Below are 17,114 nucleotides of genomic sequence, written 5' to 3' on the forward strand. Positions count from 1 at the left end.
ATCATACTAAACCTTTAGGTACCTTCCCCACTATTGATGTCAGGCTTACAGGTCTGTAATTCCCCGGTTGTAATCTTGCTCCATTTTTAAATATAGGCACATCTGCTTTACGCCAATCTTGTGATACTGAGCCTGTGGAAATGGAGTCTTTGAATAGGAAATGTGATGGTTTGGCTATTACTGAACTTAACTCCTTAAGAACTCTTGGGTGCATGCCAGAGGCCAGGTGCTTTATTTACTTACATTATATCAAGCCGCCTATGTTCTTCTTCCTCAGTTAACTCATTGTTTGTTAATATAGTGGTGTGGCTTCCTCCTTAGGCACTATTTTTGCAATTGATTTCTCCCTGGTAAATAAAGAGGCAAAGAATTTGTTTAATACGTCTGCTTTTTCCTTATCTCCAATAATCTGCCTGCCCATCTCACACTGAAAGAATCCTATATTTTCTTTTCGAACTTGTTTGTTATTAAGGTACTTGCATACATTTTTAGTTTTGATCTTACTTTCTGTTACAATCCTTTTTTTATTTTCAATTTTTGCTAATTTGATTGCCCTTTTGCAACTGTGGTTACATTCCTTATAATTCTGATATGATGCCTCCATCCCTTCTTACATTAAGGGGCCTATTCTAGTAGCTTCGATAACAGCTAAATCGCAAAGTTTGGCATGTTCCCGCCGAACAGTTTGTCATTTGAGTTATCACGGTATTCAGAAATAATCTGAAACCCTCTCAAACCGTGAGATAGGAAAATGCCAAAACCGCTCGGAGTAGCAGAAAAGTAATCTCAGCTTTTTTCTAAGTTCTCCCCTGCCTCTCCCTGCACAGCTCTTGCAGGCGATCGCAGTGTTTTTATTAACATTTTTATAGTAGTGTGCGAGAGCAGGGGTCTCCTGAGCAGAACCGCATTCATTTTAGGTCCGGGGACCCCTTGCTTCCCGAGATACAAGCCCCTGTATGGGGTGCCGGTATCTCCTATGCGTTTAAATGTCCCGGTCACGTGACGCTGGATAATTAAACATTGCATGGGATACCATCACCCCATAACGGGGCCTGTATCTCGGGAAGCAAGGGGTCCCCGGTCCTGAAATCAACATGGTTCTGCTCCAGAGACCCCATGCTCACACACACTAGTATTAAAATTAAAATAAAAACAGCTTCATTACCTTAGCGGCTAGATGCTAAGGCAATGAATGGGTTAAACCTGAATAGCCTGTTTATTGGGGGCAGAGGGGGTAGTTGCTCCAGGGTGGGTGGTTAGGTCTGCCGGGAAGGTTGCAGAAGGAGTTAACCCCTTCACTACCATAGCGATGGGAACCGCTATGGTAATGAAGGTGTTAACCACTCCCGCTAACCACCCGGTAGGCCTAACCACCCACCTTTGGGGCAAATACCCCCTTCACCCAATCACTCTACTCCCAATAAACTTTAAAAAACACAACAACCCTACTAACCACCTCCTCTACCCCCAACAACCTCCCCAATACATACAGTACAGTAATGGGCAAAATTACTATTATCCAGATTTGAATAATAGCTCATTTGCCCATTCCAAATAAAACATTATCCAGCCAGCATAAAGTAAATAAAACTTGCACTTAACCCATGCCAGGATGAAGACACCATCCTCCACGTCCATGCCCTCCGTTGGCAGGAACACAACAATAAAATTACAAGCTAATGGCCCCCAACCCCTTAATCACCTTGGTGGTTAGTAACCGCCATAGTAATTAAGGGCATAACCCCCCTCCCCCGCTAGCCACCCGGGCGGCCTAACCACCCATCCCTGGACAACTATCAACACCCTCTACCCATTGATTGGCACAGTGGTACATCATGCCCATATAATATGGGCATGATAAGCCACTACAGCAGTCAATGGACAACCTAAAAAAAAATCAGCATCAAAAATACACAACAATAAAAAATACCTAAACACCAGAAGACTAAAAGAAATAAAAATCCTAATTACCGGAAGAATAAAAGAAATCAAACATCTAAACACGAGAAGATTACAAGAAATAAAAAGCCTAAACACCAGAAGAATAAAACAAAACAAACGCCTAAACAATCCAAACATTTAACAAAAACAAGCCCTACAAATACTTAACAATTAACTCAAAACAATGAACAAAAATGGAAAACATAACAATTAATTAAAAACAAACAGGAAAAAAATGCAGTGCCTGCTACTGTATTTATCTATACCCTAAAGGGGCACAGATAAATACATTGGCAGCCAATAGCCAAGCAAAAAAAGAAAAATTCAAAAACACAATAAAAAAACTTGAAAAATTTAAATTACATACATTCAATGTTTTCTTACCTTTAGATGTCTTCACCTTCCAAATCCCGATGTATCAGGAAACTCTCGATCCGCGACGCCATCCTCCGCGATCCTCAGCATCAGGTAAAATCTTCTTTCTTCAATGTTCTTTCTTGAATCTTCTTTCTTGAATCTTCTTTACTTGTACTCCATTGTAATCCACAGGGAGATGTTGTCTCGTCGGCTTCTTAAGATAAAATGAGACGGAACAGACCTTATATAAGGCCTGTGACGTCACAGTTTAGGGTCAGGTGCTACAGCTCCAATCCGATTGGAAGCTGTACCATGTGACAGGCTTTTTTTTTTAAGGATGGGACGTCATCTCCAAGGGAGGTACGTCACATCCTTAATACCATATGGCTGCCATCACATGGTACTACAGTCAATCGAATTGGGGACAATCCGATTGGTTGAAGTACCATGTGACATTTTCCATTTTTTTTAAAGGACGTGACATTACTTTAAGGGATCCGTTTTTTTTAAAAAAAAGGCTGCCATCACATGGTCCAGGAACAAATGGGATTGTGAGTGTACCACGTGGTATATTTCGCAATCCCTTTGGTTCCTATTCCATGTGATGGTAGCCTTTTTTTTTTTAAAGGCTGCGACATCATCTCTTAAAGTGATGTCACATCCTTTTAAAAAAATGGAACGTAACATAATACTTCAAACAATCGGATTGTCCTCAATCCAATTGGCTGTAGTACCATGTGATGGCAGCCATGTGGTTTTAAGGATGTGACGAACCTCCCTTGGAGATGACGTCACATCCTTAAAAAAACTGTCACATGGTACAGCGTCCAATCGAATTGGAGCTGTACCATCTGACCCTAAAATGTGATGTCACAGGCCTTTTATAAGGCCTGTTCCATCACATTTTAGCTTAACAAGCCAACGAGACAACATCGGTTGATGGATTTACTGTGGGGATTACAAGAAAAGTAGAAGATTGAAGAAAGAAGATTTTTTTACCTGATGCGGAGCATCGCGGAGGATGACGTCGCTGATCGAGACCTTCCAGATACGACGGGAATCTTTACTCCTACCATTTTATTTGACAACTCTGGGATTAAATGCATGTCCACAAGAAGTATTTTCTCTTTGGTTTCTTTATGAGACTTTCAATGCTAAAGCAATTAAAAACAAATGTGCGCTGTACACTTCCAATCGTGAGGTTAGAAGTTCGTTTCCAAGCTGAGAAAAAATTTGAACCAGAACCTAAAAAAGGACTCATCCCCAGAGCCATCTTCAGAATTTTCTTTCTGTTTTCCTACTTGTAAAGTCACAAATAACACAATCAAATGTCATTTTATGATGTATATCTGGTTCGATTGTCATCAAGAAAATAGTGTTCAATCTTGGTTGAGGCAGCAACTGTGGAGCTAGTTTTTGATAAGTTTCCCCTCTGCAAATTGTAACCATCATTGATGGGAACATTAAAACAATTTCAATGTTAGGAAAAGTTGACTCCAGTTTGTCACGCTGTAATATTTTTTTGTTGTGCATTATTTTTTTATATACATTTCCCACAAATCAATGAAACTACCTATTCCATATAAAATTGTAGAAACATTATCTTTGAATATTTTTTTAAAAATTAAAACCTAGGCTATATTAAATTAAAATCAGTATACTGTTGTAACCACACCCAAAATATTTAAAAAAAATTAAAATGATAATTATGTAACGTTTGCTGCGTTCAATTAGAATTCTTAATTCAAAATGTTGCCCGTAGTATTTGTGGAGTTTCTGAAAGGTCAGGGGCCCTTGTAATCTCTGGGGCCCTTGGAAGGTCAGAGGCCCCGGGCTAAAGTCCAGTTAGCCCATGGCACTGTCATCCATAGATTATTGTTGTAGGTTTTTTTTTTAGAACCAAAACACCCTGCATTAACCCTTACCGGCAGCTCATTTTGTAGGGGCTGGCGGGACCGACAGCTTCAACGACCACATGTTGCGTAAGCCACTGGCACTGTAAAGGTTAATCACAAGTGCGCACTGTCTAAGGCGTAGGCTTTTAAAAAATCACATCATGTTGCATTATTCAAAACCACACAACAATACATGCTGTACATTGGACAATTTCACTAGAAATGTTGGATTGAAAAGTTTGTTTGAAGCTTTTGCAGTTTGTTGTAGATTTAGTCCTCCGCAAACAAAACAAATGATCACCAATGCACTCCCTATGTGAGAGTAGGGCTGCGTCTATATAGTGCGGAGGCTGAGGAAAAGCAGGTGCTTTCCCTGGCCTTAGTACGCGCGCCGTCCGGGGGCGTGTCTATGGGCAGGCCAGTGAGATCACGGAGCTGGTTCGCCCTCATTGGGCGAACCACTCACGTGACCACCCTATCGCGCGAGAAATCAGTTTTGACTGATTTCACATGCATCGCACGCACCCGCACGTTCTATAGACACCATCACTGCCTTTAGGCAGTCTGATCGCTAAGCGTGTGGACACGTCCGCGCGGTCTGCCCCTGTATGGACGCAGCCTAAGTCGTATTATCTGCATATCCAGTTGTGACTTGTGTTCGTCAGAGAAAATCTATTCTACTGACATCTCTATTGCTCACTAACAGTGAAAGACTTCTCTTTCTTTTTATCATTTTTTTTTTGGTAGGAAATCCTGTGTATCAACTGAATGAAACCATCAATTACAATGAGGAATTTGCGTGGGAATCAGGGAAACAGTTTGACGAAGTTTATCGAGAGGGTTTGGAAAAAGGTCTGCCAAACCCAATCTTGTATGTGGCTGAAAAATTCATCATCGATAGTCCTTGTGGACTTCATCGGCAGTACCGCATCTCTACATATTATTCATCTGCAATCCTGTGGTAAGGTTTAGCAGGAATATAAAATAACAGCAAAAATCAGTGGAGCAAAAAGCATCTATTTGAATTAGAAATGTGCCCTTTACCCCGTGTTTTGGCTTTAAAACATGTTTGTGCTCTGATTTTCCCCAAACTCAGTTGTTGTTTTTTATTTTCGGTTATGGAGAATATGCGAGGCAAGGAGGCAGCCATTTGTAAATACCTTTTAATTAAATCAAGTATGCTATGTTGGAGATGGAGTACATACTTTATACTGTAAGATGTTATTTTTATCTGAATTGTGTTACATAGTTACATCATAGATGAAATCGGAAAAAAACATGTCCATCAAGTTCAACCTATGCTACATTTAGACGACAGATACTTAATGCTATATTTGTACTTACAATATATTGATACAGAGGAAGGCAAACAAAAAACCCCAGTGAAATACCATCTGATGTCCTTGAGCACTTGCTCGTTGATGCGGCAAAAATGATCGTTTTGCAGCAAAAGACAAATACAGTATGCTGAACAGAAAAAGTCACAAAATATTACAAAATAATTCATGCTAAAAATTCACCCAAAGTGGCTAACCATGCAAAATGTACCGTTTTATCAAACTGTTAAAATACAAGTTTACAAGAAGTTTGTCTGGTAAAAAAAAAATCTCCACAGCCTAAAGTATGACTTTTACAAGAGAGGAGACAACATGGGGAGAGAGACCTGGTAACATACATGAGAGACCTGGGAAATATAAAACCGTCAAGCAGGCTAACTCATACCAGAGACAAAATGAATATGATAATAAATCACCCTCCAAGCTAGGACAGTAAGAATAGTACCAGAAAAAGAAAAGTCCCGCTGCTAGTGCTCAAAAATATCTCGAAATTCAGAAAAACTAATCTGAGGTGCAAGACTTCATCTGAATAATATAAAGAAGCAAAATTGGAAGAAGGACCAAATAAGCCCTTATCACAAGATATTAGAATGAGTCTGTGTCAAGAACCCTGCTAATGGTTAATAAAAAGAAAAAATATACAAAACCAAAAATATACACCAATGCAATACACGCACAAAAACCATAAAATCCTATTAAATGTAAATATAGGAAATAGAAAGGAGAGCATGCCATGCACTCTGGCCGAGGACAATTGGTTACAGTCGTTTTGCCGCCACTAATTCACTGCCAGCATTTAGGCGCCCCTCACCTTGCCATAGGGACATCTCTTCGCTGGCCATTTTGCTGTCAAGGTAAGCCCCTAACTTTACCCCTTACCCTAAAAAACACTAATCTGAAACCTTAATACTAAAAAGATTAATCCCTTACTCGGAACCTCCTTACCTTAAACCCTTTATGCTAAACCCCTACACAAAAAACCTTAACCCCTTACCCTAATCCCACCCGGGTAGCTCAACCACCCACCCCCGGGAAACTATCCTCTTTATATGGCTAATAGCACTTTTGCTCATTCAAAAACAATCAATAGCCAGAAACCCTATAGTAAATAAAATATGTATTTACCCCTGTCAGGATGAAGGCTGTCCTCATCTTTATTGGCACCAGCATTAAAATAAAAAAACACTAGCTACTGGCCAATAGCCCCTTAATTACCTTAATTATGGGTAATTACCCCTTTACCTTAATTATGAGTAGTAACCGCAAGGGTAATTTAGGGGTTAAGCCCTCCCACTACCCACCCAGGACGCCTAACCACCCTCCCAGGGGCAACTACCCCCATCCCCCACTCACTCTACCCCCAATACCACACACCCAAATGGGCAAAAGCACTAGAAGCCAAATTTGGCTAAGGCTGCGTCCAGGGCAGATGTTTCAGTGCATGCCACACCAATTCTAAGGGGTTCAAATTGGGGGATCTGCAAATAGAGAGAGATATACAGTACAGTTTATTGCCAAGAATAAAACAAGAACACACAATGCAGTACAGCACAGTTAGTAGTATACTACAGCTCAAAACAGTTACAGTACTTACTCGGCCACTGTGGATTCCCCCGCCCTTAATAAATGTAGCAGATGCACTGTATTTTGGTTCATTGTCTTGGAAGAACCGATGACCCAATGAGAAGCATTCTAAAATGTATGGTGCTGCCTGGATGATAATGGCCTCATGGAAGCACGCTTTATCTATGATTCCTGCAGAACAACAAATGCCCCACTGTTATACAGGGAGAGGGTCTCATTCAGATACAGTTTGAGTATACTACTGTTCACAACACTGAAACCGGAATGTGCTTAAATTCAAATATAACTATAGGTCCTGGTCCAAGTCTAAAGATTGCGCCCCCCCCCCCCTCCACATGAAACTTGAATGGATTCTTTGACCGAGGTTTCTGGGATAAACAGCTTTTCTCCGGAATGCCATTATGGAAAATCTTTACAAGGCAACTGATGTCTCAACAGAAAATATAACATCCTCAAACTTTTCTCCACTTTTCTCTCCAATTATAGGGTGGCTTTTTCTACATGGATCATCTCCAATGTCTTATTCTCCATGCCAGTCCTACTGTATGGGATTTACATGATGTTGGTGACGGCCATCTGCATAATATTTTCACTTGTATCATTTGCGAGCATCAGGCAGACGCCGATATGCAGCATTCAGTTTGGTAGTTCATCCCTACATACAAGATTTGGACTTTCTTTCTGGCTGAGTTTAGTAACAGGTAACCTAGATATAATATTTACAGCATTATATCTGATTGTATTATTTTATCTGGCATTGCATCACGTCATAAATATGGATTCAATCCCCTTTGAGTTGACAGGAGCTAGGTGGAAATTTGACGTCAGAATAGATAGACTTCCTTCTGTCTATCTATGTTCTGTGTCTATTTATCTATGTCTGTCTATCGGTCTTTTAACATTACTGAGCGTACTGTATTATGCTTCAGATGAGTGCTCTATATACGGTATGCAAAAATAGTCATGTTAAATGTCAATTATTAGAACCTACGGTAACATGGCATTCTAAGTATGACCAAACACCATACTACAGTATATGTTAACTTACATAGTTACATATTAGATAAGGTTGAAAAAAGACATATGTCTGTCAAGTTCAATCAATGCTAAATTTAGACAAAAGATTCTTTATCCTATATTTTTAGTTACAGTATTTTGATCCACAGAAAGGCAAACAAAAACAAACAAATGAAACATCATCCAATGCTGTCTCAGAAGGGTACAATTAAATTCCTTTCTGACTCCAAATAATGACTATCAGATGTCTCCCTGGATCAACATTCTTCCAAATGTTTACATATTTGGTATATCCCTGTATACCTTTCCTTTCTAAAACAATGTCCAACCACTTTTTTGAATATATCTATTGTATCTGCCATCACAGTCTCCATGGGTAATGAATTCCACATTTTAACTGCCCTTACTTTAAAGAACCCTTTCCTTTGTTGCTAATGAAATCTCCTTTCCTCCAACCTTAAGGGATGATCTGTGTCGTTTGTACTGCCCTTGGGATGAATAGTTCTTTGAAAGCGTCTTGTATTCTCAGAATATATTTCTATATAGTGATCATATCCACTATTTTCTAATGTATCATCAAAATTATAACTATACATAATTAAAAATGCACTCCATGCTAAAACTGCTTAAAAATGCAGGCTCCAATATTTGTTAAAACTTAACATGTTGAATAATGTACCATACTAGATGGAGACTTACAAAATGAAACCTAAAATACAATTATTGAAATATCACTTTAATAAAAAGATCCCAAAATATCAAAAAGATTGTCACCTGTATTTAAGATTACCTTAAAGGCTTGCAATTATTCTGCAGTCACTACAACTCAAGCAATCTCTGTCACATTATTTCCACAATTCAGTGAATGCTTTCTATGTTTCAGGCATGCTTTGTCTTATCATAAGCCTTGGGCTTGTATTATTACATCGCACGAAACCGAAGACACTGAGACGCTTCTTCAACCACGTTGAGACAGACGACTTCTCTGAAAAAACTGATAGTGACAAAGGACAAGTGTACATCTTGGATGACACACACAGGATGACATTACAGGAAATGTTATAAGTCTTAATGCTACTACTACAACCTTTACAGATGCAACTTTTTTATAAATACTAGTGACATAGATAACGAAGAACAATCTACTAGAAGTTTAATCCCAATAACTAACTGGCAGAAAACGCAAGGATTTGCTTGAGAGGAAAAAAAAACCATTCAGCTCACTACAGAGCTACAGTCCATCTGAAAAAACTCAGCCGTGTGTTTGGCTGAAAGTGCCGGATCTCCAAGGAAATGTATACAGTATCATAAACATTTGTGAAAAGAATGAAAATCTAAGTTAACTGCAGATGGCATGTAAACATGCGCGCTAAGGGTAGGTCCCCAGGGGCCACAGCTGTGTGCGCGACGGCGTGCGTGCCGCACACAAGGCACTATGGGGCAGGCCCCACTCTGTTTGTGTGTGCGGGCGCGCACAAGGCTCGTTGCTCAACCGCCTTGGCCAAAACACAAGATTGTTTTCTTTTGGCCAAGGCGGCCGAGCTTTGGCCACGTGACGGCGGCGGTCAGCTAATGAGGGCAAACCAGCCATGTGACGTCATGGCCGCGCCCCGCCATGCTCCCCCCCCCCCACCACCCCTCTCCCAGGTCGGATCTCCTGCTCTTCACTGCAAGCACAACCACAAACCACAGGTCGCGGCTGAAACGGGAGCACGCGCCGCCAGATGCTCCGGCGCGCGTTCAGCCGTGACCACTGTGTCCGTAGCCTAAGGGTGTTATACAGTAAGTGAGTTTCTGTGCAGTAGTGCCCCAATCACCCCTATTACCCCCTGCTGAATTTTCCTAATTCATATTTCATGATAAGATAAGGCTGCCATTTTCAACATGCTTACTGTACTCTAGAAAGCAAGAATATAATGGCTTTTTGTAATGATGGTGGACTGCTCAATGAAACCTGCCAATCATTTTTGAGGATGGCAAAACTGGCGTCGGTGGCTCCAGAACATCTAACAGGAACAAGTAAACTCACAAGAATCTTGTCAATGCAAAAAATATTGTTACATAGCAAAATAATGAAAAATAAATCATCACAAAATAAGAGACCACCATTATATTCAATGGACAACGCAACATTTCAGCCACTAGAATTTACTTGCTGGCGGGTGGACTCATTTCTACAACCACATTTTGGGGTCAATTCCCAAATCATACTACTACTTATTGGACATTGCTTAAGAAATGGCAACGCTGGACCGGAAACTTTGTGCTGTCCATTGCATATAATGGTGGTACTGTATGTAACTTATTCTTTCTGTAGGGTAAGTTTGTTAGAATATTTGGGTAGAAAGTATATATTTCTTAAGAATGAAAATAAAAAAGTGTTATGGTCTAATAAAAACAAGCATAGTTATTTCCACACGTATTTTGTTGTTAATAGTCATGATGATTACTATCTGATGAATGCAGCTGGAACACTCTTTAATAATTAGTTTTGTCCTATTCATATTGATTTTATTGCAAATGATTTTTGGTTCTACAGATGCAGCGGCCGTTATTGAAACACTACACGCGGTGTATACCTCGGAATACCCATGTCATGGCGCGGGATTACTTCCAACCGTACCACCCCTTCCCGCCTTTAGACACGAGTGCAGAAAATGGCATTTTAGTGTTCTGGCTTTTAAACACCTGAAATTGACACAGTAGCACAGTACTGTACACATTACAATTCATTCATTTCATTTCATTGCACACAAAGAAACAGAATCCATGAAATTCAAAACCGCGATAAACACGTGTGCCTGGGGCAATTGGCCGCGTTAATGCTGCGTGGAGTACAGCAGCGCACGAAAACGGCGCCGTGATTTGTTCGAACAACGGCCGCTGCATCTGTCATTCACTAAGCTCAGAAAAGGGGTATCAGGGCTTGATCCGGCATTAAACACCATGAGGCCACCCTGTAATGGCATGTTCCTACCTCACGGTATAGCATTTGTGGGGGGGGGAAACAGTATTCACTAAAGCAAAACGCATTTTTTTTCCGTTTGTTAAATAAAATGACACTTGGCACTCCTTTCTAGTGGCTTGACAAGCAAAATGCTCGGAACGTGCGATTTCGCCCCACCAGTCTGGAAGAGCTGCACAGAACGCAGAGAGAAACTGTGCAGCTCTTACAAGCGAACACTCTGTTTTTATTTGAATAACATAGGATTGAAGCAGGGGGGGGTCTCCGGATCAGAACCGCATTCATTTCAGGTCCGGGGACCGCCTGCTTCCCGAGGTACAGGTCTCCGTTTCGGGTGGCAATATTTCCTGCAATATTAAAAGGCCAGCGTCCCGGCCCACGTGACTGGGACATTTAAACTTGCAGGAGATACCGGCACCGCATACGGAGGCCTGTACCACAGGAAGCAGGGGGTCCACGGACCTGAAAGTCATGTGGTTCAGCGAGTATTTCAGCTGCAGTTTGCATCTCGGAGCTACATGAATAGCAATGGCTGCCAAAAAATGACGCGTTTCATCATTTTTTGACCTACCGCAGAGCTTGTCAGAGCAAGACTGATAATGGTTGGGGGGGGAAAGCCATTTTGCAGGCAATTTTCATACGTTATCTGTTTCCTCCCTCTGTGGAGTGGGAACTATTCCACCTCACCCCATCAGGGGGTAACGTATGGGTTCTTGGGGCCTTAAGCCCCTGGGGTCTAATCCAGGGAAGGAGGAAAGAGGGACCTGTATGTGGCAAGTATGTGCTGGTTCAAGAATAAAGACAGGTTGTACGGTGGCTGGTGTGGAGTCTATTACTGGGAAAGAAGGTGCCTGTGGGGAGCACTCCTGTCCCTGGCAGGAGCCTCGCAGGATGGAGGTGCTGTACCAAGAGATGACTGCCTGATAGCCTGACCTGTTGCTACTCCCTACTACATCTGCGTAGACTTAGACCTAATTGAAGATCACAGGTGAGCTAGAACAGTACCATAGCACACAATGTAGCTACCAATCTCCCTTGTGGGGGAGGGGGGAAGATGTTACACTAGTATAAATTGAGATACATATGTTGTGGTCTCTTGTGGGTCCCAGACTCTGTTTTGCAGCTCATCAGGAGCAGGCGTCAGCAATAGATCTTGTGGGTATTGTGCCAAAAGGTCACACCACATAACAGTGCTGGCTGGGATGTCCCCGGTGCTCGGTGCAGGCACATGTGCGGGGCCTTTTACCTGGGGCATCTCATCCTCATGGCACCGCGATTTTAAATGGCATCCCGTTGTCATGGCACCGCAACGCCATTTGATGTCGCTGCGCCATGATGAGGGACCCTGCAGGAGGAGATGCTGCTAGGACCCCGTTCTCTCCCCCTGGCAATCAGTTTAATTGTGGGGAAGAACGGGAGTCTCTGTAACCATGGGGCTCGGTCCGAATGCACCGCCATCAACTGGCTTTACACATACAGATGTAACATGCTTCATTATTCCCTCTGGTTGGTATGTTGTGATATTCTGTACCAACACTGCCATTGAACCAGCTGGAAAATCTGGTACAGTCTATGTTTTAATGGTATTGGTTGTATTATCTGGGGGGGAATAATGTCATGTGCTACATCTATATATAGCAATTTTTCTCCTTTTTAATAGAGCATTTATTTACAGCATCGGACACAAGAATACATAGATATAAAATAAATCCTCTCTGGTTCTACCCTATCTGTGCCCAGGACATACTTGAAAACGAGAGGTAACTCTCAGTGTTACTGCCGGGTAAAACATTGTTGGAAATAAAATAAATAAAACAAAGGCACAACAATGTCATGGTTAGTTACTTCTTTAAGTATTGTTATTCAGCGAAATACCAGAGCCCTATATTAAATCACACATTCCACAGTAGAAGGAAAGATAAAAGCCAGAACCTTAAGCTTAGCTGTGTGGGACATATTTTTTTTCTGATGCCTACAAAAGGAAATACTGCTCTGTGGATAAAATGAAAAAAAAAAAAATAATAATGTTCATTAATGTCTCAAGGTTATCTTAAAATAAACATCTTCAATTATTTTCCAAAGGTTGTCCAGCTTTTGGCAATTAATATTTTCCCGAGAGCTGAAAATATTGAAGCCGAAAAACGAAGGTGTTTTAGAAATAATATCTAGAAGTTAAATACAGAACAGAAACTCAGACTTACATGCAACAATTAGTATACTATTATAACGTCGCTCGTCTCTGAATAGGAAGCGGACCTGCAGGGCTGAGGTAGGGGTATAAGATCACCGACCAGAGCGTTAGAGGAGTCGTGATACAGGCAGAGGTCAAGGCAGGCGGCAAAGGTGCAAGTCCGGGTACAGGCTGGTGTCAAGGCTGGCAGCACAGGAGTGGTGGTCGGGGTCACATGCTGAGGTCGGCAACAGGGAATCCAAAAGAACAGGGAGGGCTCAGGAACAGAGCAGGCTCAGGAATCAGAATACAAGGGGCCCGGCACACAGGGAAATGCATACAATGCTCAGGCCCGGGCTGGAAGTCATTGAAAGCTATTTAAAGCTGCAGTTCAGTCTTTTTTTTTTTTTAATTAATTTTTTTACTTCAATAGTTTTATGTGTGCAATCTCTAATTACCTAAAGAACTGTATAGCTGCAGGTCAATTCGTTCTCCATGTATTGATAGGTCGAAATTTGGTGACATAATTAGTGAAGGGATCGGTTTATATTCTGCTTGTCTGTCAGTGGAAGCTCATGAATATTCATGAGCATTCCTGCACTGACATGTGCTAGAGGGAGGGCAGGGCGGACAAAGGGGTGTGCCAGGGCTTGTGACAGGACATGAAGGGGCAGTGCCTTAGCAAATGGCTGTTAAAATAGAATACAAGAAAATTGGTCTTTAAAAGTTATTTTTTTTAAAACAGAAAATGCTAAAAGTATTTTTTCTTACTACAGAACTGATTTATTAAAAAAAACACACATGCAGGATAATGACTGAACTGCAGCTTTAAGCCCTGGAACAGATGCAGCCAATACAGCAGGCTGCCAGTGATCAAAATGTCCACAGCAACCAGGTATGGGCGGGTTCCAGCCAAAGCTGGACTGGGACCCTTACAACTATTACCATAAGTAATATTGACTACACTCCTTTATTCATTTGGAACCTCCACGAGCACTTTTTATATAAGAACTTTTATTTCTTAAGGAGGAGTGCCCAAACTGTACTCCATATTTAAGTTGTCTTTATTAAGGATTTGTACAGAGGCAAAATTATGCTCTGTACCATTCAATCTTTATAGCACTTTTATGTATGACAACAGATATGTGGTGAGACTGGCTCCGAAGCCGTGGTTGATAAAGCTTTAAACAGTGGCCCGGAGATAGTGAAGGCCGCCAACATGGGTGGGGGGTTTATCCTGGACATGGCTCTCTCTGGCGTCAGAAACTGGTCCTCTTGTTGTTGCCGTGCCCCGGCTCTCCTCTGCTGCGGGCAACCCTCACTGAAACTGTCCCACACCGAGCCTATGACCACAGCGCACACCGGCAGCTAGCTGGGTCCAGCTTTCAGCACACACTGGCATGAGAGAGGCCCGGCGCTGGCCGGCGTCAAGGGCTCGGTGTGGGACAGTGTCAGTGAGGGAGAAAGGACCGCACAGCATGAGAGGGGAAAGTCTGGCAAGAGACCAGCAGCAGCTGGGGGAGAGCTGGGGCAGCAGAGGCCTGAGACCATCCCCAAGGGCGGTAAGTCTGTAAAGGGGCATTGTATGTATCTGTGGGGTATTTTTATCCATGTATTTGGGGAGTGGTGATGTGTGTGTATTTGGGGGTGGGGTTTCTATGTATGTATTTGGGGCTTTATATGAATTGACTCTGGAGCGTGCTCTTGGACCCACAATCATGACAGGATGTTCAGGAACTGTTCCATTGCCACAACCTCTAGGATCAACTCCTTGGTCTTTCCTTCTGGCTTGACCCATTTCCGGAGCAACTAAATTAGTTGTGCATATGCTTCACGTGGTCCATCAATGCTGGAAAACTTAAATGACCGGAATTTCTGTCTGAAGGTTTCCATGATTATGTCATAGCAATGTAAGATGGCTTCTTTTACGGTCTCATCATTTTCCACATCTATTTGACTTAATGTACTATTCACCTTCTGGGCCTTTCCAGTTAAATACGGGCACCAGGGGTGTCTCATCGGGGAGAGACCCCATAGATGATGCCACGTTGTCGCAGGATATCAGTGACTTTATGGGAGAGCTAAGCTTTGGTGGCCTCCAATGGTATGTTTTGGGCATCCAGTTTAGGCGGGTCGCGGTCCCCACCACACAGGGTTAGGTAGCCAGAAAGCTACTAGTCACTTCTTCCCTTATTTTCCTGAGAGGGAGTTTCTTCACTTGGGGCAGTTTGTGGTCCCCGCCACACAGGGCTAACAAGTCTAGCAGCTACTAGCCACTTCTAACCTGGAAGGGATCTTCAATATTTGGGGCATCTAGCTTCGGTGAGTGGCGGTCACCACACCAGCAAAGTAGCCAGGAGGCTACCAACCACTTTTGTTCTTTTTCTCCAAAGGACTGCTTTGTTCTGTATTGCTGTATGTTCTGTATTTCTGTATGTTCTGTATTTCTGTATGTTCTGTATTTCAATTGGGCTCACATGAACTAAAGGACTAATAGAACCCAGGGTCACTTAGCCTTGGCGGCATCCTGGATCATAGTTATTAGTCCCATTTGTGATTGTGACAGAAAGGGGCCCAGGGACCAGCATAATAAAGGTTAAGCCTAGTCCCTGGCCCCTGTCCATCCTTCCATGGGGCTCATCTGGCCGCCAGACCCCTTTGCTACCCTGCTGGTACATGCCTGGTAGCCCATTGCATCCATGTAAACTGTGATTCTTTATTCTTGTTGTAATAATGTACCAAGTGAAAAAGGTGTTTTGAAGCATAGCCAAGGTCTCTGGCCATGCGGGTCTGAGAAACCTTTCTGCAGCCTGCATGCCCAGAAAAATAGCTGTTGCTGGGACTGGAGGGGGAGGGGAAGTGCATCAGACATTGTTGATGTGGGGAGCGGGTGTGTACTAAAGAGTGGGGAACTGTGAGGACAGGGCCATTGTTCTGTGCAGACTCTGAGTAATGCATCTCCACAGGAGGTATCCGGCTGAAACTGTAACCTCAGGTCTGGGTCTAAGCCCTAACAGACTCAGGTTCCAATGGTTAGTTTGAATTTCCTACAGCCCTGATTGGCCCACGTAGCATCAGTGCTCTGATTGGTTGGCAGCCCTCCTGCATAGTTTCAGATGGAGGCCGAGGTCTATGTAAAGAGCTGCCAAACTCACTTCCAGAGTTCCTTCTGGTCCCGACGTGGAGGTGAACTAAGCGGTGTTCTCCGAGGCTGTGCCGGAGACACCTGAAAACAAGGCAGGAGGCTAGACGAGCGGGATATTTGAAACTGCTTTTGCGTTACGGACTTGTGTTGCCAGAGAAGCAGAGTGGGACTTTTGAGCGGGGACTTTGAGAGTGCTCAACCGCAAAGTGCACCAGAGGTCTGGGTGGTCTCTATCCCCACAGGAGTGGATGCAACCCCCGGTTAAGCCTTGGAAGTGGCACTCATGATTCCCCATATTCCCTGATTTGGGGAGTGTAAGCTCTGTTTGTAATTTTGTGCTGGGCTTGCTGGCTCCGGCTGAAATATTCTCTATTGAACTGCTTTGTCCTGCCTTGTGCCTTGATCTCAATGTTAAGTTCTGGTCTTTCGTGACCGTGAGTATTTGCCCCCCTTACATGTATATATGCATCGATCCTGGCAGCATTGGATCTCTGTGCTGTACCCTACCCATAAGAAAATGTTAGGTTTATTAGTTATTTGGTTCCACCTAGTTGTGACCTAGGTCTCAGGGAAGCCCTTAAGAGAATACCAGCGTTGAACATATCCAAACAGGCTCAGGTAGCAGCGGACAGTAGGGGGTCGGGGCACAGATCGAGGATCTCTGGTCGTGAGGTACCCTCCCCTAACGTGAGAAGTTCTTAGA

At 42.7% G+C, this 17,114-nt stretch overlaps 1 protein-coding gene across 5 annotated transcripts in view; it reads left to right on the top strand.

The window, feature by feature from the left end:
- LOC142469051 (dual oxidase maturation factor 1-like) overlaps positions 1 to 9,389 on the top strand; it is a 48,587-nt gene extending 39,198 nt beyond the window's left edge. For 4 of the 5 annotated variants that reach the window (XM_075575905.1, XM_075575907.1, XM_075575903.1 and 1 more), the window contains 4 exons: positions 2,332 to 2,409; positions 4,941 to 5,154; positions 7,601 to 7,815; positions 9,015 to 9,389. In XM_075575905.1, coding sequence (XP_075432020.1) covers positions 2,332 to 2,409; positions 4,941 to 5,154; positions 7,601 to 7,815; positions 9,015 to 9,196 — 689 coding nt within the window. In that variant the 3' untranslated portion in view covers positions 9,197 to 9,389. The remainder of the gene's footprint in view (positions 1 to 2,331; positions 2,410 to 4,940; positions 5,155 to 7,600; positions 7,816 to 9,014) is intronic. The other variant, XM_075575908.1, reaches the window with a different exon arrangement.
- The last annotated feature ends 7,725 nt before the right edge of the window (positions 9,390 to 17,114 follow it).

Source organism: Ascaphus truei, chromosome 18 (assembly GCF_040206685.1).
Source record: "Ascaphus truei isolate aAscTru1 chromosome 18, aAscTru1.hap1, whole genome shotgun sequence".
NCBI lineage: Eukaryota > Metazoa > Chordata > Amphibia > Anura > Ascaphidae > Ascaphus > Ascaphus truei.